Source organism: Panthera tigris, chromosome D2 (genome assembly GCF_018350195.1).
Source record: "Panthera tigris isolate Pti1 chromosome D2, P.tigris_Pti1_mat1.1, whole genome shotgun sequence".
Lineage (NCBI taxonomy): Eukaryota > Metazoa > Chordata > Mammalia > Carnivora > Felidae > Panthera > Panthera tigris.
The window spans coordinates 84,190,727-84,216,056 of record NC_056670.1 but is presented as its reverse complement, the minus strand read 5'-3'; the positions used below and the strand labels follow the sequence as shown (position 1 = coordinate 84,216,056).

At 44.5% G+C, this 25,330-nt stretch overlaps 1 protein-coding gene across 2 annotated transcripts in view; it reads right to left on the bottom strand.

The window, feature by feature from the left end:
* Nucleotides 1-24,179, bottom strand: part of GLRX3 (glutaredoxin 3) — a 31,482-nt gene extending 7,303 nt beyond the window's left edge. The window contains 7 exon segments of one of the 2 annotated variants that reach the window (NM_001320168.1): nt 838-895; nt 2,979-3,040; nt 3,280-3,452; nt 8,321-8,522; nt 9,261-9,335; nt 17,976-18,084; nt 24,050-24,177. In NM_001320168.1, coding sequence (NP_001307097.1) covers nt 838-895; nt 2,979-3,040; nt 3,280-3,452; nt 8,321-8,522; nt 9,261-9,335; nt 17,976-18,084; nt 24,050-24,138 — 768 coding nt within the window. In that variant the 5' untranslated portion in view covers nt 24,139-24,177. 2 annotated transcript variants of the gene reach the window in all.
* Between the last annotated feature and the right edge of the window lie 1,151 nt (nt 24,180-25,330).

Here is a 25,330-nt window from a genome sequence, read left to right as displayed (position 1 = left end):
ACGTTAACTAGCTGGTTTTACTGTATTAGTTATGTTAACTTTCACACTCGCTATCACAACCTCGTTCTCCGGGAAGCACACTGACCACTCACACAAGGGGCCGTGAGGCCCTGGGAGGTGAAGCAAGCAGCCCGGGACGACGGAAGAGACAGACTGCCGTCCCTCCGTTCCACCAGCCTCGCCCCCCAGGGCTTTCACCTCCTCCCCTGGGCCACGAGCCAGACTCTGTCCCACCTGCCTACCTCTGTCACTGGCTGAGAATAAAGGAAGGGAACACAGCCCGGTTTCTGGAGATCTCCGTTCTAGTCCAAATACAAATGATAATCAGCTTTGCTCAAGCTGCCGGTGGGAGTGCTCTTATCTAACTTGGTCCTCCAAACGATGCACAACCAGTATGCTCCTTCATCCAACAAGCTCCAGGAACCACCCCATTACAAGTAAGAACTGCCAAACTTTCACTCAGTCATCAAACCGGTGCCCCCGAGAGCGACAAGGCTCCCTGTGCCCGGGACGCGTGTGGACCAAACTGCTCACTACACGAGCCCAGGGACTCAAGTGGGGACGAGACAGCAACTAAGAGAACCAAGAGAGGGTGAACAGTGTCGACCAAGTTTGGCAGCAAAGAGAAATGCACCCCGCTGAGATGTTGATGATGAAGTCAGGCAAGATGTGGATTACTTTGTTTGATCTCCATAAGCACCAATTAAGGCCTGGATAACTTCCTGATGCCACTGTAGCTTCATTAGCCACAGCCAGGAGGAAAGATTTAAGCGTCCCCTAGTTGCAGATGTTAGCATCAAAAGAAATTACAAATAAAACCATTTTTGAGTTCTTTACCTGTTTGTTTCCTTTCATAAAGAGCATCACAGAAGCTTTATTTGTCAGTACTTTGAGCCTGAAGAGAGAAAATTGATATAAAATGGCTCAGCTCAATTATTAAACACCACTTTTGCTCCGCTTCAGGAGTAACATGCATATTTGAGGGATAGCAGGATGATAGTTCACAGCTTTGAGTGGTATTAAACAAGCAAATGCATTGACATTTTCCTTTATTTCATTCTCTCCCTGAGCCACCATAAAACACAATATGGCTTTTAAGGCAACGAATGTTCCTTCGAGTTGCAATTCAAGCCCATCAACTCACAGCACTAAAAAAATAATAATAGCCAATTCAGTAAGGAATTGTTCAGGAAGGGGCCTGTACCCTGAGCCCACCCACAATTTCCAGAACTACATCTTGTGGGCTCCCTTCTCCGCCACGAGGCGGCACACGGCCCCACGCTCCCCGATGTTCACAAGGTCACAGCGGGAACGGGAGGTGCTAAGTGCCAGAACACCAGCTGCTCACATCAAACGCCCCTGTCTTAACTTCGCGTTTCACGCTTCGTACGATCTTCCAAAGGCCATCCCCCACTTGCTGTCAGGAGCGGCAGCCGTCTGCGTGCCGCCTGAGGGTCAGTCGCAAATCCCAGGACAGTCGGCGTCAGGACAACCTGTGGTGGTCACGTCACCGGATCCTCCTCCCACCGGTGCTCTGGGTCACTCACAGCTCAACACCTCCTCAGAGAACAAAGTGATCACAAACGGAACACCCAAATCCTGCTCAGAGCTTCGTCACGTACACTTCCGGTAGAGTACGATGGGCGATTCCCAGAAAAACTCAGAAATAAAGAATATGGTGCTGATCGCCATCAGTCACCTGCAGCGACCCGACTATCTGGGCCCAGGCAACCAGAACAAGTGCTTCCGTCCGACTCATAGAGACGTCGCCAGAGCCAGGAACTCAGGCTCTGGCCCCGTGCTTGCCGGGAGCACTTCAAGTGATTACTCCAAATGCAAGTGTGTCTCTACAGAACTCTCTATGTAACTCCAGCTATCTAGTCTGAGGCCACAGGAAATACAGACACAGCACGTTAGGAAACGAGACGGAAGGCCTGATGAAGACGAGGACAGAAACAGCAGCAAGACAGACTGAAGGCAGATTCTAGCGCACACAAAGCACAGCAGGTTTCTGAGGCCACTTTGCCTTCGTGAGCCACCCAGGTTATTCAGCAAAGAACACAACTGGGGACCCAGCGTCAACACAGGCACTAGGAGACTCACTGTCCTACCAAAAAGGCAGCAAAGGGTCTAAATCATTTGAGAAAGTGTGGCACTTAAAGGTCAGTTTGACACATATGGGACACTATTTATTAATCAAGGACAGATAAATGAGGTGCTTACTATTAGACACTTTTATCTCAAAATGCTGAATGGCAAGAAAACTACAAGGGGAGGTTTCGCCTTACAGACTCAAGCCCCAACTACGAACGGCTGACACACGGATGTATTTCAAAATAAATTCTTCTTTAAACCTCTACATTAATTCAAATTTATTACAATAAAAATCCCTGTAAGTCTCCCTACAGGCCAAAGTCCAAAATTTCCATAAGTTAAGATCTTTAAAAGCTGATTGAGATCCTTCATAAAACAAAGACCGATTTTTACAGCTCCAAATCTCCTTGAATTTTAAGTTATCGTGGTTAGAAAGGCAGCACGAGGCCCCCAAAGTGTTTCCGCGGGTACCACACGCGCAGCCCTCGCGCCTCACACTGGACACTCTTCACAGCCCGCGTCCGGATGATGCTCAGAGGAGGGGCTGTTACTGAAGGCTGAACACCGGGGCCGCTGGAGCCTGGCTCCGAGATGCAGAGAAGTAAGTAAAACTTAGTCATTCCACTGAGACAATGACATTTCGTTCTATAAAAACGAAGAATATCCTCCACGTGCTCATTAAATTGGCACAAAAATGTCTCCGGTGCAAACGAGACCTTCCCAAGTTCGCACGACTAGTCTGACTGCAAACAACACTCTTATGACCTCGGCACACGAAAACAAATCCCTCGTTTCTATATGGAAAGAGCAACGCAAAAACCAAGAATTAGGAAATATTTTTAAAGTAATAAATGGTAGACTATTTGACACTTTTAAACACTTACCTTTCTTCTAACTTGGGAGCTTTGGGGCAAATTGTATCTAGTTCGTCAGATGCTTCCAGCTCCTGAAACAAACACATGCGTAAGTTTAAGAAACGTTCACTACAAGCCAACTCTCCTTGGTCGCGCCCTGACACGGAGTATCAATCGACCATGTCATCAGAAACACTTTGCATATACTCCGGATTCATGTTCGTAAATGTAGAGATTCTTAAGAAATTCATACTTTACATCTATTACAGCACTTATAAAAGTGTGCTCTACATGAACATTCTTTACAAGGTACAGACTTCTCAGTTCTAACCTTGATTATATCAAGTCCTCCTACGAGCTCCCCAGACACATAGAGCTGGGGATAGGTAGGCCAGTTGGAGTAGGTTTTGAGGCCCTGACGAACTTCTTCATCTGAGAAGATGTCAAAACTGCTAAACTGAATATTGTGTTTGTGAAGGATTTCCACCATCTGCTTGCTGAAACCTGCATAAGAAAAAGAAAATAAAGAACTTAGCTTCTCTCTTACACATGATTTTAAATTAATTCACAACACACATTAGCTACTGAACAAAGATGTCTGCCTCAATCTCACCCGTGATTTAATTAGCATGGCTACAGAGCATGGAAAGAGAAAACAAATTCCAACAGCCCCTTATCTGACCTTGAAGTAAACCACGTGTTCAAGTGGGGCTTACAGTTTAACACATTTGTGAATTTTTTAAAAAGTCTCTCTTTATCAATGTTCCTCTTCAGTATTAGGCATGATTTTGTTGTAGGAGAAATAAGGCTGGCCAGAAAGCCCCAGAACCTGCCCCACCCACCAAGGAGACAAACAGTTGAGCCCTGGATGGCTACCCCACCTTCCCGCACATCCCCATCAATCAGGGGACGGATTCGGATGCCTCCACGGTCCCTCCCAGCCCTGCGGTCTGTGAGTCTATGAGAATGAACACTGGATGGGGGAAAAAATCCCAACATTCATTTTTAACCACTCCGTGAGCATACTGAATCCCAACCGTTTGGTTTCTGTTGCTCTGGAAGTACTTCCTGAGTGTCCATTTCAGGAGCTCTCAGCCTATATATGATCTTTAACAGAATAAAGTATCTAGGTCGAGGAGGAATGGGTTCTGTTAGTGGACACTGGATACACTGAGTTTCAAAGCTGTCTTTGGTGTTGTTACATAGGAACTGTCAACAGGCTGACAGTGTCTTTCTCATCTGGTGCTGTTACCTGACAGTCTCCTTTTTAAAACTATTTACATTCCCCAAAGTATGTAATGTGATTTTTTTTTTTTTTTTTTTTACTGCACCGTAGTGGCAATCTTATGTTCCGTGATTTTATTATACTTTTGTGACACATTTCTGTCCTGTACTTTTTTGACATCATTTTCTTATTATGACATTAGTACTGAAGAATAAGAGTGTGAATACCAGTCTTTTATAAATCTATTCGTCTTGTCTGAAAAGAGGATATTTTTCTTTCCATAAGCTAATTCTTCCCAATTGTTTTTCAATACTTTGTACCACTTTACTCTTTTCACACACCATCCTTCTTTTCAAACAGTCATAATTCACTGGAAAATGACCTGTTCTTCAGGTGCAAAATTCCTATAGGATTTCACAGCATCGGCAAGTATTTTTAAATAAAATCAAATCATAAAATTCAGTGTAAGATTAATTGCAAGAACAGGCTTCACCTGGTGTCCTCCAAAAGCACTTTTACTACGGAAACAGGGATGTACTACTGAGCTCCAAACAATTTTCAAATCTACAGTTTACTGAGATGAAGCACTGGTATTTGTACGGCATACAAGTTGCTTTCCCTACAACTGAAGTGTTAAGTTCATGTACAGCCTGAAGTAAAACACTGATTCTGAAATTTTTTTCGCTCATCTGGGAGTTCATTAGTAAACAGCTAACGGCTGATTGCTGATGGTTATTCTGTTACCAATATATTAACTCATTTCTACTGTAACCGGCTGAGGAAAAGCTTTCTTTTAGCTTTAGGCAATTACATGCAGACTAGAAAGATTGATGGGGAATGTTCAGTTTTCAAGGGTTAAAGGAGCAGACTGGAAATGTTATGCTTAAGGATAAAACAGTGAGAAGGCTTCATTCCAATAACAAAATATTTACACACTTTTAAGAAAAATGTATGCACGCAACACAAATATTTAAAAGTAGAAGAACCACTTGGCTGTCACAGAACCACCGTTTCTGTCTGCAGTCATTTCTACTCATGACAGAAGGCACGAACAATAAGCCTGACTGGTACATTTCATCTAGTAACAATAAAACCCTAAAGCCCACTTCTCAACCTACAATGTTTGTGTCGGATTTAAAAAGAAAACCCTGTTAGATGACTTTTGCTGCAGAAGAAAGGTCTGTCCCGTGGTTCAAATACCCTTTGCTTTGCTAAAAGCTTTGTTAACTGAAATGGATACAAGAATTCCCGAATAACTTAATTAACCTGCATGTTCAAGGATTTAACATTCTGTTTAAAAAGATGTACATCTCAGTATGTCTTGAAAATCTGCCTAAAACACGAGAGCCCTCTCTTTCCTGTCCTCCTGAGGAGCACAGAGTAAGAATAATCTAGTTCTTTGACGACCGACACCCTATCACCACGTCCAGCTCCTAACACACTACCCAGTTCTGCCGGGAGAAGCCAAAGCTGAGAGCCACAAAGACAGGGTGTGAAGTGTGAAAGGGCTGGGCTGAGATCAAGCGGGGCTCCAGGGCAGACCCTGAAACGGCTCTCAAGGTTTCCCTGACAGAAAATTTAAGTGTTATACATTCATGTTTTCTGATTACCCGAAAGCAAGGTGGGGTCGGCTAATCAAACACCACCGCAGCTCCGCTCCACAGAGGGGGCCCACGGGGAGTACCGGCTGCCACTGACAGCAGGGCCTTCCGAGGGAATTCTTTCCCAATATGGAAATACCAGCCAGTGGCGTTCGCGAGCACTGACGGTCACTGCTTGTACAGAGGAGGCTCCGCTTGTACCTCACCTCGGATGTGCGAACACAAGAGCAAAACTTATTTTCCACTAAGTGGGCTCAGAAAGGAAGAGGGTGAAAGTCGAGTACATTCCTGAAAGAGAACAGTTTCCAGATGAAGAGTCCGTGTAGCAGGGCACACAAAGGGGGACGCAGAGCCAGAGGAGCATCAATGAAGGAAGTGGCAGGGTACAGGCACAAGAAAGGCACCTTCTAACTGATCCTTGAATAGATGTTTTATTCAACAATACCAACATTCTAAAATGATCTATTTCCCATACGTCACTTACTTACTATATTTGATACAAAGACATGTTGTTACACAAATCAAGACCTTAGGAAACAGAAAAACCTGTCAAAAACATAGTTATAAAAATTATAAAGAATAAAGCAAGTACTTGTTTGAAATGAAACTGTACCTGTTAAATTACATCTATCTAAAAATCTTGTTTGAATTCCCCAATACATCTCTCACTATCTAGATGTCTGTAATTATGTTTTTCAGATTGTTCCAAAATGTTTGAAAGCTTCTTTTTTACTCTCACTTGCTTTTTATACGCTCTTCTAAATGCCAGTTAACATACAAGTGACTAGAAATGCATTATAAGTTAAGTCTAATGAAGAGGTAAGCAGAAAAATGGTTATTCCTCAGGGTGATTCTAATTTATTTGAATAATCATACAACATCTGATTTGAAAAGGATCCCCAAGACTGGCTCCAACCCCAATGCCACCAAAGGAAGGACCAAAGGCACAGAAAGGGTCACTGACCTGTACCTACGTCACCAAGGGTGGCACTGGGCTGCAGCCCCCCTGCTGTGACACCCGGCCACTGTGCCTCCCCCTGCTGCCTCAGCACACCTTCCCCAAGCTGCAGTTTTACCACCTGCCGATCTGGTGAGGTCACCACTCAGAAAAGAGTGAGAGGACGGTCCTGTTCGAACCCAAAGAAGAGAGCACTGTATCGGCTTTACTGCAGGTTTCCTACGTGGGAACCTGTCATACAGGTGCATCCACGTGACAGCCAGTTCCACTACTCGTCACATTTCAGTGAAGGCACTGAATAAACCCCGTCAGGCTCACGTTGTAAGTCCTTGTTATTAGGTCACCACAGAATGCACCAGAAAGGATTCTCCTGCCTGACAGGGGAAAGTAAACCAGCCACAACCTCTATTAAAAACAAACAACCACAACAGAGACTGACTCTTGCTACCTGGAGTTAACTCTGGTAGAGACAGAGTTTGCTTTTCAATATCTAAACAGCAAGCATCCTTGGACATGTAAATGCCAGCAAGGAAATTTTTCAAGTAGAAGTGAGAGCTAAAGGAGCCTTTTATCGTTTTAAGATAGGACTGATAGGACTCAACATGAAACTTTATCTTTAAAACTGGACTTTTTCAGAATCTAATATGTCATTTGCTAACCATATAGGGAAGAATTTACAATTAAAGCTATGCTAGAAGCTAGGTTATTTTTATAAAGTCACGCTGGACATGCAGTAATCTTATCAACAGCACACTCAATTTTACTGCCACCTATCTGAAAAAAATTCCCCCCTGTATAGTTGAAACAAACGGATTCTCAACAGCATCATCAAAAGGCATTAAATGCTCAATTATGAAGCATAATAATGTTGTACTAGGCATAGTAAAAAGAAAATAACATAAACCCAATACCAGAGGGGTCAAATAAACCCTAAAACTTACTTCAGGAGAAAATTACAAGCGTATATATACATGTATATGTGTGTGTGTGTGTGTGGGGGGGGGTTGGTGGGTGGGTGTATACATACACAGAAACTAAGAGCACCTATAAACTGGAAATGACAGCAGTAGTTGAACACTAGTCGCATAATTCGATTTGCGACAACAGGGAAGGCCAAAGTACAGGGGAGACACAGAACCACCACCAAAATTCTGAAAAGTTTTAAACCACTCAATCTGGGCAAGGTGAATAAAAAGAGACTCCCAAGAGAGACAGGAAACCATTAACAGCAAAAAGAACTGAACAGACCAAAGCCCATTCACACAACAGCAATGCCCTCCCAACTCTGCTCCCAGTAAGCTGAGTGGCTTTCCGTCTCTGGATGCTTATTACATAAACAAAAATCTTCAACTGGATGACTTCTAAGAAGCCTCTGGGTTCTGAAATTCTCTGTGTCTGTGGTGCAAAACAGATTCTCACCACCTCAGTACAGAGTGTCAGCGGGAATCAGGACCTTCTGGATTTCCTAAAGCCGTCTCCACACAGGCGAAGGAGGGACGGTGCGACAGGACCGGAGCACGCCCACCCAGCCGCACCCCACGCCGGTGGAGCCCACTTTGCTCGCGTCCGTGTGAAAGCAGCTTCTTACCACAGCGGGGCTCCTGAGGAGTCCCCTTCATAAACAACATGCAAGGGGCAGCATGAGTTAGTTTCTTCAGGCGCAGGTTGAGGTCTTCTTTAGGATGCTCATTACCGCTGGGTGGGAAGGAGCCGCTAGATGCGTGTCGCTGAACTTTTTTGGTCAACTCTGGGGCGTGTGCACCATCTAATCGGTCAATTTTCTGAGAATTCTGAAGTTAAAAAAGTCATTTAAAATACGTGTGGCACAAAGCTCCAAAATTATAACAAGCACGAATCCACAGCTCTAGCTGATTTTTAAAGAGGTCAACGCTACTTACTATTAGGTGAGTTTTTAAAACTCTGATTACCAATTGGCGGAATGCATCTCCATTTTAGAAATATGTAACTGTTTTCTTTCATCCCCTTTTTGGGAACATACTAGGAAAACATCGCTACACCTCAAACCAGATCAGAGTCCAACCTTAAAGAGAAAAGATTTCCTCCACCCTCATGGGGATTAATCTGTTACTAAGTACAAATGCAGTATTTGGAGGAACTGTGGGGACACTCAGGGGTGCCCTGAAGCACAGATTTGCACCTGCTTCCTAAGAGAGTCATTAATCAAACCAGGACCAGCCAGATGTTCCATTATGTCCAGGCACATGCCCTAAGCAACCAACTTCTACCCAACGGAGGGGACATTTTAGGTCTACAGCCAAGTATCTGGATTGTTCTCCAGAAGCTCCAATTCTGGTTGCTGGTCCTCTACATGGCCCATATCACTTCTGCAGGATGCCTCAGGCCAAGCTTTAGCATCAATGCAAACAAGGAGACCACAAGAAGACGGGGCAAAGCCAGGAACAACCGAGTGTCTAACGTTCATGGATCAGGGAAAGGGGTAAAGGAACCAAGATTCAGCCCCCTGGCCCGCACAGATGCGGGATCTCTTGTGCCGTCCTTATCCTTACCTTGAAAAACAGAAAGGTGGGAACAGAACTAATTTCATATTTTTCAGATACTTCAGGAACGGCTTCAGCTTCCAACTTTAAAAACAAAAGAATATAAAGCTTGATTATGAAAAGGTCCTTTTTTACGACTTCAATATGTCTACCAGATTCACATGCAGCGTCCCTTCAAGTAGGTGATGTTTCTAAAGAGTCTGGTACAAAAGTTTATGACACATTTACATTTAAATGAGACTCACTGGGCTGGTGTGTCATCCACTGAGTCCGCAGTGTCAAAACAGGTTCAGAGGTTTTTATTTTGTTGCACATTTCAAAAGATGCCTGGAGGCTGTGAATAAAATTTTTGGTGCACTAGTGACCTAGTAAATTTTCAATCATATGCAGCTACTACTATATTGAAATCCATAAATCACTGACCCCAGTTATGTCATGATTACAGTGCTTATTTTCTGCCCACAGCAATTCTTGCTGTTTGCTCTATTGACTAATTTCAAGAGGCAGTACATCATGACTGACAGTTGCAGCCTTCTGCAAATTATGAAGCAAAAAGGAGTATTTCTTCAATAAACTATTGATGTCTGATAAATTTTACTTTTAACCCCTGCAAGGCTGCCGGACACTAGGCAGAGATCTTGCTAGGTTATCTACTTCTGGGTCTATTCATACATTTAAATGCATTTTAAATAAGATGACTGCATTCTGCTTGATGATTTCCTTGAGGCCCCTCAACGAGACACGATGTGTTACCTGACATATGAATTTTACACAACTCAATTTCTAAATAATTAGAACACAGTTCCTGTAAGCTATTTATGTGCAGAATTTTGTAAACCATACACTTTGAGAAAAACTAAGACATAATATTGTATCCTTCCCTCACAGGACTTTCAATTTAATATAAACTTTTTAAAACCAATAAAAATCTGAATTCACATTATACCTGTAGGAAATAAAACTTATTGATAAATTATACTGTTAAAAGAGTTAAAGATATATATCCTGTATTTTTCCAGGAAGAGAAGGTTTCCACTGGGCTTGAAACACTATTCTTATCTAGAGCCTTCCCCAATCCAGCATCCATCTATCCAAATGAACCTGGACGGTAAGTGGGAGGCACAGTCATTTGTCTTTGGTTTCTATCTTCTGTCTCACACATTCCCGGGTGCTCTTTTACTACTTTATTTTTATTTCTTTAAAACGCCCCTTAGACAAATATTTTTAATTACCTTCATCTTTCAAAATGTATTAACGTGAAAATTATATACGTTTCAAGTCAACATCAACTGTCCAATAAACTGAAAAAAATGAACAGAGAGAAGACAAAGCATTTGGAGACCACTATGTAGAACACGCTTTCTGAAAGTTCTGAAAACTTCTGTGCCATTTTCTTTCATACAATTGCATACTCAAAGCAAATAACAGCAGAGAAGGCGATGACTAGGGCAGCTCGTTATTTTTCTCTTGCAAATAATACCCCTGGAGTGCCCGGCACACACTGGCACTGGGTGAGGCTCAGTTACAATCCCTATTTTTGGTACAACTGGATTCTAACAGCAAAATAACACAAATTTTAAAAAGGGGCAGTACTAAGGGGCACCTGGGTGACTCAGTAGGTTGAGCGTCCAACTTCGGCTCAGGTCATGATCTCACAGTCTGTTAGTTCGAGCCCGCGTTGGGCTCTGCGAGCCGGGAGCCTGGCGACTGCTTCTGATTCCGTGTCTCCCTGTCTCTGCCCCTGGCCCGCTCATGCTCTAGCTCTCTCAAAAATAAACAAACATTAAAAAAAATTTTTTTTAATAAAAGAAAGGGGGCAATACTCAGCAAAAACAAGATACTATGGTCTTAAACCAAACCAAAACAGGCAACATCGGGAATCATAAAAACACATTCCTTTGTGCTGCTTAAAGTTGACCTCTTCTCATATTCCTGCTGGTTTCCAAGGGTCTCCCTTAGTGACAATTCTTCTAGGAAGCAAATCATCCTCTTGAAATTCCTAAAGCCAGGAGGATCACCACAAGCACCTCTCCTCAAAATAGTTCCCAGCGAGATGACATCTTCTTCGTAAGACAAAGGCAGTGGTGACAAACAAATCCTCCCAGAGCAGGGGCCAGGACTGTCACTAAAGGCACAGCCATTCTCCCAGAACATCAAGGGTTATGTGAGGCCCTAAAACCTTTGCAGCAGTAAAATTCTCTGGAAACATTTTTATTGGATGTAAAGCAACATGACAGTTCTATCAATGAAAATAGAAAATAAATAAATACTGAAAAGTGAGCTGCATTCAGAAAAGACCAACGGCAGTCAATAATAGCTATCTTTCATGGAAAACCTACTCGGTGCCATAAACCACGACAGGCTCTTTGCATTCAATTGCCTAAACTACTTAACGCCTGGAAAAGCGTATGGTACATTATCATCTCAACCTTACAGGGGGCTACGTAAAGATATAACTTGTCCCAAAACACACAGTCACTGGGTAGGAGAGCTGAGAAATAAACCCAAGACTGACTACAAAACCCATGCTTTTTTTTCACTATACTATGGTAAACCTTTTCTACTCTATCGATCAAAAAGATTAAATTTCAAAGATAGGATTTATACATGACTTTAGCCCTCACCAAACACGAACGTTTCCAGAATGGAATTTCAGACAGAATGCCTTTGTTGGGAACCATCCACTTCCTGAACCATGACTCTCAAACTCAGACCGTTCCCGTGTGCAGTCGGGTGAGGAGAGGCAGGGAGCTGTTACCACAGCAAGGTTAACTGCAGAGGTAGGGAACTCCCTCCCTAGAGGGTCACCAAAGACCACTATGATGGTAATGGCTGACAGCCATGATTAATCTAAGCCAGACACTGTTCTAAGTGCAGTTTGTATACTGAGTCATTTAATATGCACGATAATAGATGCTGTCATTACACCTAACTAACAGAAGAAACTGGAATTTAAGGAGGTTAGGTGACTCAGCCAAGATTCCAACAATGGTGAGCAGTGGAGGAGGGCAGTGTGGCTCCAGAGCCAAGCTCCTCTCTACACCGCCAAGCTACCATTTCACCAAAGCCAATGGTTACTCTTTGTTCATCATGTTACTGACCTTTCAGCATCATTAGTACGACCGCACCCACCTTCTCATGAAACCCTTCACATGGCTTTCCATGTTTTGTTTTGTTTTTCCTATAACTCTCATGACTCAGTCTCTTTGGCTCCTTCCCTCACATCTGGCCAACCCCTCCACGGCTGGCACATCCCAGGACTTGGTTCTGAGTGCACTTCTCTTATTTACGCTCATCCTCCCTGAGCGGTCTCATCTAAGAAACACCAATATGGCGACAACGCCCAAGTTGTATCCAGGCCAGACCTCCCCGCTCACTCCAAACTACACACTTGACATCTGCATGTGGATCTCTACCAGGCACTTCCCACCAAGCCTGTTCTTCCCCAGGGCATCTCGGTCTTCTTTCATCCAGCCAGTGATCCAATCAAAAGGAAGACAACTTTGATTACTCCATTTCCCTCACCCGACATCCAATCCGTTAACAGGTCTTCTGGGTTCCCCCTCCAAAATACAAGCCAAATCAGACCATGACGTCATTTCGATGCTCCCTTGCCACCAGTGTCCAAGGCATCTCTTACCTGGCCTGTGAAATAGCCTCCTAACGTGCGTACTTGCTTCCAGTCTGCATCCTTCCGCCACTTCAACTCACTCCCCGCAGGACAGCCAGGTAAGCGCTTAAAACCAGAAACTGATGTGCCACTTCCACTGCACCCAAAATAAAACCCAAACTCCACCAGTGCCCACAGGTCATGTGGCTGTTGCCTCCCCTTCCAGCCTCCTGCCATACCCTCTCCCCCTTCACTGGCCCCACCGGTGGCACATATGCAGGCCAGGCCCTCCAGCAGTACTCACTTGCTAATCCACAGCCTAAAAGTTTGTCCTGGCTCTCCCAAGGACAGCTCCTTTTCATTTTCCAGCTCTCTTACTAGATGCAGCTCTCCAGCCAGACAGGAATAAAGCACCCATCAGCCCAGGTTCTCTTCTTCCACACCCGATTTCTTTCCTTTCAGAACTATTCTCTGAAATTACCTTGATAATGTTACCCGATTACCCTATTGTTGTGTACCCCCAGTGACTAGCATAGTAGCGGCCTGTAAGTGTTGGGTAAATAAATTTTGACACAATACTGAATAAATGGTGGTCACTATTGCTAAGCCAACAACGGGAGTGACCACTGGCCAGCGTGGCACTGATCCCCAAGGCTGAGGAGAGAACAATTAAACCTGACATTCAGGAATATTTTGTTAAACATCAAAAAGAGGCTTCTTTCTAACTCTGTGACTTGTGATATTAAAGGAAAACCTTTCGAAGTCAAATTCCTTGTCCAAATAGATCTTTAATGTTTTTGATAGCTTTTTAAAAGACCTTTACGAAACTTAGCCCAGGAATAGCTAATAAACTGTTAATTGTTAATTTTTTTTTTTTAATTACCAAGACAGCATAAATAAAAACTAGGATATTTTTAAGATTTAGCAATTCTACTGGAATTATCTGAGGGGCATTTTTAGAGTTCTCCAAAAATGGAATCCTACATACGTTCTCTAAGATGCCAAATAAACTGGTCAGTATTCTCTGACACTGAAAAACAGGAATTCAGCTAAGTGGTACCTAGTTACACAGCTGGCTGGTACCCTTCTGGAGATGACCCTACATTGTCTGTTTACAAATACTAACTGAACAGACATTTAGAATTGAACATTTCTATAACCACATAGAAATTATCTATACTGATTTTAGAGACCCTTAGAAACTGAACTGTGAGCTGTATTTTAAGATGCTTGTGCATTCAAGAATCAAATTATAACAATTCCTATTTTTTAAGAATCAAAAAATACAAATTTAAGTATCTAACTCCTATACCTTTGCCTTCATATCTGAAGTTACAATGGACATAAAATTCAAGTTCGGCAGGAACTATACAAATCAGATTACTACTAAATGAAATACAGTAGTACAAAACCTCACCAACCAGGTGGCCAATAAGCTTGACTTTGAGATTTTATGTACCAAAGTGCCTTATATGGTAAAACGAGTACCACGGCTTAATTGAATCAGAATACCAAGCTGGAAGAGGGGTGGGGGAGGCTGGCATAGGAGGTGGAAGCCAATTACACAAAGGAAAGCAATAAAAAAATGAAAACAAGGTAAGGTGCAGGTCTCTACTTCAAATATCCCACCACCTACTCAAGAAGCCAAACAAAACAGGAATTAAACGACAGAACAGACAAAAGTACAAGATATTCTCTAATCGTTGAACCATAGGCACAGACTAAGTTTGGAGATGGAAAAAAAAAAAAAAAGCCACAGGGGTACATGGGAGACTTCATATAAAATGGATTTGATTTGAATCATCATGTTGCACACCTTAAAAATATACAATTCTCATTTGAAGAAAAAAAAATAAATTTAATGTAACAAATTGAATAAAATATTTCAATTAATAATTTAAATCACAATAAAATCAAACGTAAAATAAAAAAAAATGAACAGCCACTCCTACGAAAAGACGAATTTGACTCGGACCTCGAATAGAACTACTGGTACCCAACTACCCCATCACAAGGAGCCTTATGCTGTTCTCGCTCCTTCCCACCCCACTACCACACCCTAGACCTTGAAAGATTCTATCTACCAAACAAGGGAGTAAACAATAAACGTGTATTCCCGTTTTAAAGGCAAAGAGTTGGGGCGCCTGGGTGGCTCAGTCGGTTGAGCGTCTGACTTCGGCTCGGGTCATGATCTCACAGTATGTGGGTTCGAGCCCCCTCCCCCCGTCGGGCTCTGTGCTGACAGCTCGGAGCCTGGAGCCTGCTTCGGATTCTGTGTCTCCCTCTCTCTCTCTGCCCCTCCCCTGTTCATGCTCTGTCTCTGTCTCAAAAATAAATAAAAAACATTAAAAAAACAATAAAGAAACCAAATTAAAAAATGTAAAGGCAAAGAGCTAACAAACTGACTTTACACATTTTGAAAAGCAAGGACGTGTAACATTTTAATTAGCCATTTAATTTTACTCTGAACAAATGTTAAGTTTTCAGTAAGACTTTGGGCAATAAGAGCGACTCCTATGTCTTCTCGAAGGCCTTGGAGGTGTGCGAACCTCCTGTGGGGCCCAGAGCCTTGGGTCCGGGCTAGATGGGGCAGCCAATGCGCAACAGTGAGTCACCGCAAGGCACGGGCATAGACGTGGTGCCAAGGAGCGTGTGCGCACTTCATCACCAGCCCATCAGTACAGGAAGGAGGGTGTTCGTTCACGTGCAATAAACGTGAGAGTCCTGCCTTTCAACAACCTGTTCCAGTGAGCACAGACTAATTCGGACCAAAACGTACGCTAACTTTTCTCAGGTATCACTTTCCCATTGTCTACAAAACAAGAAACTGTTGGTGGTCACAAAACTCTACACTCAAAGTATTAAAGGGGCGCCTGGGTGGTTCAGTCGGTTAAGCGTCCAACTTTGACTCAGGTCATCATCTCACGGTTCATGGGTTCCAGCCCCGCGTCGGGCTCTGTGCTGACAGCCCGGAGCCTGGAGCCTGGACCCTGCTTCAGATTCTGCGTCTCCCTCCCTCTGCCCCTCCCCTGCTTATGCTCTGTGTGTCTCTCAAAATAAATAAACAAACAGTAAAAAAAAAAAAAAAAATTAAGTATTAAAAACATTATGCTTGAGATCACCTACATGATGATTTTGGAAATCTAAGTTATAAAATGGACTGATCTCTATAATTCACAAGTCAAAAATGCCAGACTGTTGGCAGTCAAAAAACAAACAAAAAAAACTAAGAAATCAAATTAAAAGACACAGAGCAGAACATCAGCTCCCTTCCCTAGACTGTTCAAAAAGCTCTCAATAACAAAAGAAAGTTATTTTAGAATGAACTGCACCCTCTCTTACTGGGGAATGCCAACAGACCTCTCAAATATTTTACCTCTTATTTGCTCACCATTTAAATTACCTACCTTACAAAGTCCACTGCAGGTTATCCCTGCCATTTAAAGACCAACTACTCCGCAGAGTGAATTTTCAGAAAGTAATGACTCCTGGGAGAACTGCCCCACCTAGCGCCACCCCCTACCCCCAAGAGGCAGGTGCAGTAGGGTTCAGGCATCCCCAGCAGACCAGGACTTCAACGCCTGGCGAGACACTTAAGCACGCGAACAACTTAAAATCTCACTGCCAAGTGTGGTACCAATGTGAGAAGTAATTCTATAGTCTCTTTAAATAAACCGTTCAGATGGCAGCTCAGAACAATGTGTTACCTAAACCTGTAACATTATACACATAAAAGCAGACTTGCAACAATTACCATCATCTTGATTAATCTTATGATTGAAATGTTTAATCATTCATTCCACTTGTAATCATTATCTTTTATCACTGACCAAACATGCAGTTTTAATGTCTCCTTCTATTATTTATACTGGACATTTTAGGGTTACATTCTAAGGTTACATTTACACATTTCACTGGAATTTTAAATAAGTCCTTAAATTTTAAAAAGCTAGCTATTACTTCTACATTTGCTCTATCTTCATTAAAAAAAAAAAAAGAAAGAAAACACTGAAAGGATTCATGCAAAATTAACACAGGCAGCCCCCTCTTTATAGGGCAGGACAGCAGGGGGCGGGGGGGAGGTGCAGGGGAGCTTCGCGTTGTACACCTCTCACGCTGTTGTGATTCTGAGACATCTAACTGCAACACCATTCGAAGCACACTTATCTCTACAGAAACTGCCTGAAAGTTTTATCTCCTGTTACACAGATGAATTAGCCTTCAGAATTCTGTTTTCAGTTGATACAAAAAGCGGAAAATAGAGATGTCACTTTTAACCCCACATGTGGCTATATTTGCTAAACATGTCCTCTGAACTCACAAATTCTGGTTTTATAAAATAAGGCTTTGGTCTTTCTTGTTTCTTTAAATCTGAAGGATTCAAGTTTCTGAAACCAGGGTTTCATTTCTAAGATTCTCGGCTTCTCTACTGTGGCTTTGTTGTTTCAACCAGTACTAAGTCCTGAATGACAGCATTAAATGTGCTAAACCAAGTAGCTAATCCACAGCCTCAACTATCACTTCCTAGTACGTGCCCACCCAAGACACAAACTAGGAACTAGAGCATGCAAAGCTGGGTGAAAACAAGGCAAGCCAGAGAGACACCAGATTCCTTCCTTCTCTGCTTCCTAAACAGGTCCGCAAAGCTTTCGGTTTCTCCTATGGGTCTGCATTTACCTGACCCCAGATCCCAGATAGCAGCTTCTTTCCGTTCCCCGGGTTCCCAGCCGCCTGACACACCCTTTCTCCAATCACTTGGCACATCACACCTTGCTCTTCAATGAAGCAAGCTCTGTTAGTATTTTTACCGTACTAAAACCACAATGGCCCACACTGAATGATCTAGTCTGCTTCTGTTCACAAACATCCCCGCTGCCCATCCTGCAATCTACCAAGCATGTGTCAGGGAAAGTATGGTGATTGTTACACTACTCGGTACTTGAGAAATGCAAAACAATTTTAAGATTTTTAAGAATAATCTACTGCAAAAATAACAAATGCACCAACTATACATGTAGAATCCCACACCCCTCCTCCCTTACGTTAGTAAAATGCAGTCTGCATCATAAGTCAGAATTAAGCTCACAAAAGATGCGACACTGGAAATACAATACCTTCACAAATGAAACTTGAGGGTGCTCTTTGGCCAACTCTGCCATCACGTCGTTCATCTGAGCACACTGCGGAGCCCATGGCGCCCAAAAATGGACCACGAGGAGGGACCTAGAAATCAACAAAACGCAATGTTTTAAAGCTATAGTGTCTTTAAAATTAAGGAGATATGTATATATATTCAATTCTATTACCAAAAAACCTGTAAAGAACTGCCTGAATTGTTTTTGTACTGCTACAATTTTGTTGTATTGAACAAAGACTGAAATGGAAGGCTTGCAAGGTCTTGATAATCTTTCGGATGAACTTTCAAGTCAATGGTATCTCTTGAGTGAAGACTTACTTCATATGAAGTGGTTCTAAATATTCATCCATCTCAACTCACAGTCCTATAAATCAATTATGTTCTCAGATCCTTAGGAAAGGCGGAAACTAGATGTCTGCACGATGTCTCTGAAAAGGGACTGCACATAGATGCCCACTACAAATTCTAGGATTCACTTCCTAAGCACAGTACTGTGGAGGCAGAGGTATAGTTGTGACCACAGGAACAGGAATAAAATGTTGAAAATGAAGGCACGCAGGCAGAAAACAAGGGGAAAAAAAGAAACTACTTTTTACAACGACATCCTTTTTTTACATTATACTACAAAAGATTTTCTAAAAATTGATAGTATGAACAGACAGGACAGTGGATTAATAAATTGTTGACTAAGTTCTTAGGCATCTCAGTGTATATTTATCAACTATTTTCATACAAAATTGTCTTGGCAAAGATATCTTTTAAGTCTATCCTCATACTGAACTTAAACACCCTTCCACAGAATTCTAAGTTCAAATATAACCACCCCCAACCAGAAAAGATGTGAAAAAGCAGGAAAAAAACACAATTTTTAAAAAAATGTTACACAGACAAAGGAAGTAAGGACAACTAACCTGTGGGTAAGCAAAGGAGTGGCAACCTGTAAAACCAGTGAAACAGTACGGCTGAGAGAAGAGTGAGCCTCCCATCCAGCGTCAGAGAACAGAACGAAAGGGATTTCAGAGGTAGGAGGGGCAGGATTTGGTTGGTGACCTTAGAAGCAAGGGCTAGAGCAACTCCAAGTTTCAGTGACTGATGGATGACCAGCAGTGGCAGCAGGCATGGGTCACATATACTAGCCGCTAACCTGAGAGGAGAGGAAACCTGGTGGGCTGCTAGCGATGGTCTCAAACTCAGGAAAGAAGTCTGTGCTTCATCTGCAGACAGACTTGGGAATCAAGAAACAGAGCTGGCACAAGCTCTCCAAAAACACAGAGGTCAGAGCCTCTGGACTCACCAACAGGAGTTGGGACAGACAAAGGAAAAGGAACCCGGCAGTAGACCAGAAAATGGAGCCTAAATGGAACATTCTGGGGCTCGATTCTGTTGTGCCCCTCAAAGGTTAAAGGGCCTCACAGAAGTCAAGAGAAGGAGGAGGAAGGAATGACAACCATCTGATGCAGGTGGCAGGGCACCAGCAACGCTGGACGGCAGAAGCACAAGTCGGACTGCAGCATGCGGGGGACTGAACCTAAGAGGAGGAAGCAGGTTGCTAGAAATCTACACTTTAATAAGAGATCTGTCTGTAAACAGGGGGAGTCCCAGGCAGAGGCAAAGACAGGCTCGAGGGATTGGCTTTTTTTTTTTTTTAGTTTATTTATTTACTACGAGAGAGAGAAAAAATGTGAGCGGGGGAGGGGCAGGGAGCGTGAAGAGAGAATCCCAAGCAGGCTCCACACTGTCAGCGCAGAGCCGGATGCAGGGCTCAAACCCACAAACTGTGAGATCATGACCTGAGCCTAAACTGGACGCTTAACTGACTGAGCCACCCAGGCGCCCCTGTTTTTTTTAATACAAGAAAATCTTCACGTTTATCTTGTGAGGGGGTAGTGCAAGTGGAGAGGAAAAGGCTGAAGGCAAAAGAGCCTTCCAAGGATGCAAAGTCTCGGGGCGGCAGGGGAGGGGAACCTAAGAGCAGAGAAGAATTCATCTTGAGATAAGGGGCAGTCTGCTCCAGGTCAGGAGTGAAGCAATCCAGAATGGGTAAAGCTACGAATAAATGTTAGATGTTGGGGGAGGGGAGAGTAGAAGGAGAGTTGGGGAGATGCTGTTTTCCCAGGTAGGAAGCGTGTCATTTGCTGAAACAAAGGAAAATGGAGGTCTGAGTCCCAGACAGCACTGAGGCAGAAGGGAGGGCTGCCCGGGGGCACACAAGAGGAAAGCAGCATGTTCTCAAGAAAGACCCACCTAAGGCTGGAAAGGACATACTGTGGGTCCCTAACCAATAGGTTATCGCTTGTGTCCAGCAGAACTCAGAAGCTCCAACGTGTGGGTAGGTGGGCCTCAGGGCCTATGGCAGAGACTATGCTGTGTTTCACCAAGTGTGGTTTCCTTCTCCTCCTGGGCATACAGCCTGACTACACTTGCAGCTGTCTGGGGCCCCAGAACTGAGCTCTGGCCAGTGTGACGCAGGCCATAAGTGATCTACCTGCCCCTCAAAAACCTCTGAATGAGCCTCTGCAGAGGATGCTGGGGAGGCTCCAAAGCCTAAGGGGACGGGGAGAAAGAAAAGAGGCCCACAAAAGGACCTGCACACGAATGTTCACAACAGCCTCAGACACGATAGCCAAAAACTGGAAATGACCCAAATGTCTACAAACTGGAGAAACTGTTGTCTACTCATGTAATAAAATAGTCCTCAGCAGTAAGAAGGAACTAATGACAGATCCATGCAGCAACATGCATCTCGAAAACATGCTGGGCAAAACAACCCAGACATAAAAAACCAGCAGCTGTAGACTCCATTTACATAAAGTACCAAGAACAGGCAGAACTAATCTACACTGACAGAAAGTGGATCAGCGGTGGGGATTACTGGAAAGGAGCTAAAGAACATTCTGGGGCTCGATACTGTTGTGAATGGTGATTGCTTGTGTATGTACAACTATAAAAATTCATCATACCTAACTATTAAGATCTGTGCATTTTACATGGTGTGTATGTTAATACCTCATTTTTAAAAAACTGGGATACCATTTTCTACTAAATTGAAAGGGATTTTTTAAATAATATTCCACGACCAAAAAGATGGAGAGAGCCAAGCATTTCCATATCCTGCTGGTAAAAATTAAACTGCAACCTTTCAGAAATTTCCTACACACAGTCAAGAATCTATCCTAAGGAGGTAATTAAAGAGACCAAGATTTATGTATATGAATACTTTTCCATTATCTTATAGAAAATAACTAGAAAAACCAATTCTTCAACAATACTATAGTTTTTTTAATGGTCATACAATAAAATACTATCAAGACATTAAGAATCATTTTTCAAGGAATTTTGACGACATGGAAAATTGCTCACAATATGATTGTATTTTTAAAAATTAAGGGGCGCCTGGGTGCTCAGTTGGTTAAGCGTCCAACTTCGGCTTGGGTCATGATCTCACGGTTCGTGGGTTCGAGCCCCACATTGGGCTCTGTGCTGACAGCTGAGAGCCTGGAACCCGCTTCAGATTCTGTGTCTCCCTCTCTCTCTGCCCCTCCCCCACCCGTGCTGTGTCTGTCTGTCTGTCTCTCTCTCCCCCCCCAAATAAACATTAAAAAATAACTTAATTAAAATGTTACCAAACTTTATAATAGTATGAACTGATCTATGCAAAAATAAATAAATAATACACCTGAAACTAATATACTGTGTCAATTATACTCTAAGAATTAAAAAAACAAAAAAAGTACACCTACACAACTTAAATTCCATTATCACGGACATGGCTTTGAAGAGTAATTTAGGTCTTAATCATGGAATCTTAACTTCCCAATTATAAAAGAGCAATAACTAAGACCCTGGAATGTTGGGAAGATCAAACAAAAATATGAAAATGTTTTGAAAACACAGAAGTATGACAGTATCAATAGTTATTTTACATCACCCACAATATTCTCATATTTAGATGCTTAGCTTTCTAATTAAGTACGCCGGGTCTGGTAGCATGAGGATATAAACCTGAAACAAACATTACGCTGCGGCCGCCCCCTCTTAGGTTATAGGTAAGAGTACTCTGTCTGTAATCCAGTGTGCATGGTGTGCCGTTTGAGGACCAGGTTCAAATCCCAACTAACGTGACTTTGGACAACGTAACAGACCTTGGTTCTTCATCAGCAGGATAAATGGTGCTCGATAAATAGCAGTTTCTGTCTCGTTAGGTGTTCTGCTCCTGTAGTTCCTCATCTGCAGATTAACACCAGCCACCCCTTATTAAATACCACCTATACTCGACTCGTAAGTATTTTACACACGGCAAAAATCTCAATTACTCTGCAGATGGGTGTTAACATTCCGCCCAGCACAGACCAGCTGAGGTGTCAGCGATCTACAAACACCTGACATGACGCAAGCAAAAAGTTCAATTCACGTAAAATTTTAAAATTGAGAAGTGATGTTTACAAAGCAGATTTTTAAATGACTACAATGCCAAGTACTATTTAATTTTTTTTTTAAGTAGGCTTCACGCCCAGCGCGGAGCCCAACGCGGGCCCAAACCCACAGCCCCGAGATCAAGACCTGCGAAACCGGCAGATTTATTCCTTTCCTGGATGCCATGCATCATTGCCCAGGTGCCTGTTTAATCGCTATGGAAAAGGTGTCTTGTCTCCTGGATCAGTTTAAGTACCGGCCAGCGGCAAGAATACGTGGTACGGTCTGGACTGTGTTATTTTAAGGATTTTTATGAATAAAAAATGAAACCTAAAAACCAAATTGGGCAACACACAGAGCAAAACAGTCTTTCAGGTGATAGTAAGTTCAAACACGTCCGGAGGGCAGGCCCGCGCAGGCCCTGGTCCTTTCAGGAAGAGTCCACCTTGGCTGTCCTCGGTAATCGGAACGCAAGCGCTGGATGAGTCAGAACCCACCTTTCATCAATGAGTACTGGTCATTTCTCTCCTTCCTCCCCACCCCAAACAATTTTCCAAGCAAGCCTCAAAAGTCAAAAGAGCTGTTCTGGCCAATACCTTGGACCCCGCCACGTCCCCAGCCCATGACCAGCCGCGAGTTCAGGCAGGAATTCTCACCCTGCTCCGTTTCCAACACAGGCACCTAACTCCCCCGTCTCACTTGCTCTCCCAAGCAGGGCACTACCTGCCCCTAAATCAAATCCGGGGGGGGGGGGCGGTCAATCCCACGGAATCGGGTCCACGGGCACTTACTGCCTGGGAACGCCATGCAAGTACTCTGTTCCATACTGAAAATACTCCGGGCTGACGATCCCGCGCGCCAGGCGAGGTCGCGGGGTACACGCACCGCCTCCTTCACCCCCCACAACCCTAGGGAGCCGCTACTCTAAGAATCCATCTCGCCGTCGAGGAAACTGAGGCCCGGTAATAAAGCCTGCCCCAGGGTCACAAGGCTAGGTACTGGCGGGGCTGGGGACTGGCTCCCCGGCCATCCGGCCCTGGAGCCCCCACCGTACCCGGCGGCAGTAGAGCGGTACGAAGCTCAGAGAACCCCCAGGCCCCGGAGGGCTCACGGGGGGAGGCGGCAGGAGCGCCGCGGGGCGGCCCCGGAAGCCCTGGCTCGTACGCGCCCGCCCAGTTCGGTGTCCCCTAATCCCGCGCAGCCCCGCGGGTCCCCTTCTGGAGCCGTCCCCAGGGCCAGGAGCGCGTGTGCCAAACCAGCACAGACCCCGGCTCGGCCAGCTCCCCAAACAGGAAATCCCCGTCTGCGGCTGCAGGTGAGCTGGAACACGCGAGCACTACCCGAGTATCCACACGTCTCGACCGCTCGGCTCCAGGGAGGCAGAGTCACCTAACCCGCTAGGCCCTCCTCAACCGCCCGCTGCTGGCAACGCGGCCGCGGGGTCTCCGCGCCCCGCCCCCGGCCCCGGGGCCGACTCGCTGCGCCGCCGCACCCCGCGGCCGCCAGGCCGGGCGTCCGGGCCGAGCCGGGGATCGGGCCCGGAGACCAGGCTCGGGATCCGGGGGCCGCCGGCCGCCGCCCGGGAGGCCGCCCCCCCGCGTGCGTCCCCTCAGCCCCGCCGCCCGCCGCCCCGCTTACTTGGCTGTGAGGCGCAGCAGCTCCTCAAACTGCCGGGTTGAACCGACCTCCACCACGGCCGCCGCCGCCTCGGCCGCCCCCGCCGCCATGCTGCAGCCGCCAGACAAGAGCAATCGAGCGCGGGCGGCCGGCGGGGGCGGGGCCTCCGGGCGACTGCGCGCGGAAGCCCCGCCCCCGGGCCGCCCCGGGCCTGCGCTTAGGGCGAGCACGGAACCCGGGGCGGAGCTTCCGGGGGAGCGCCCGCCCGCCTGACCCGCGTGCTCCAGGCGTCTCGGACGCCGGCCTCGCTGGGCCCCCGCTCCCGGAGGCTCCGCACCTTCCAGACAGTTCTACAGCAGCCGGGAGGAGGGTGTGTGCGCGACTGCAGGTGAAGTCAGGTCTGGACGTCCCACAGGATAGCATTTTAATCTAAAATGAAATTAACCAAAAGGTGTGGATGGAATGGGATAGATGTTACTGAAAATGGAAAATTACATTATTTAAAATGCAATGAGAGCCATGAGGAACTGTTTTGTATCCTGACTGTAGTTACATATGCAAACCTAAACATAAAATTGCATAGGACAAAATACACACACAAATGAATTCCAGTAAAACTGGGGAATCTGAAGAAAAGGGGCGGATTGTGTGATCATGGACATCCCGGTTGTGGTTTTGTACTATGGTTTTTTGCAAGATGTCCTCTTTGGGGGAGAAGGTACACAGGATCTCTCTGTATTATTTCTTAGAACTGCACGTGGCACAAAATTATTTTACAATGAAAAAAAGTTTTTTTAAATAAAACCTAGAGAATACTATGCAAAAATGCAATAGAAGGAGGGGAGCCCCATGTTGCAAAACAGGGTGTATACTCCCATGGCCATTTTTAAAAAGTTTTTTTATGTTTATTTTTGAGAGAGAGAGAGAGAGAGAGAGAGAGAACTCCAAGCAGGCTCCATGCTGTCAACGCAGAGCTGGACGCAGGGCTCGAACCCACAGACCATAAGCTCATGACCTGAGCCAAAATCCAGAATCCAACACTTATCTGACTGAGCCACCCAGGTACCCCACTCTGATGGCCATATTAAACAGGAATATAAGAAATTAAATGACAGAACTACCTATAGCTGAACACAGCATAGAAAAAGTTCTTCAGAAGGATGTGCCCCAAAGTGTTAGGAGAGCTTGCCCCCGCAAAAGAGCAGAGTGAAAGGGAAGACCTTCATTTTTCACATTATGTACTTCTTAGTGTCATTTGCATTTTTTCAAAGAACATGGACTGTCTTTGTAATTTTAAAAATA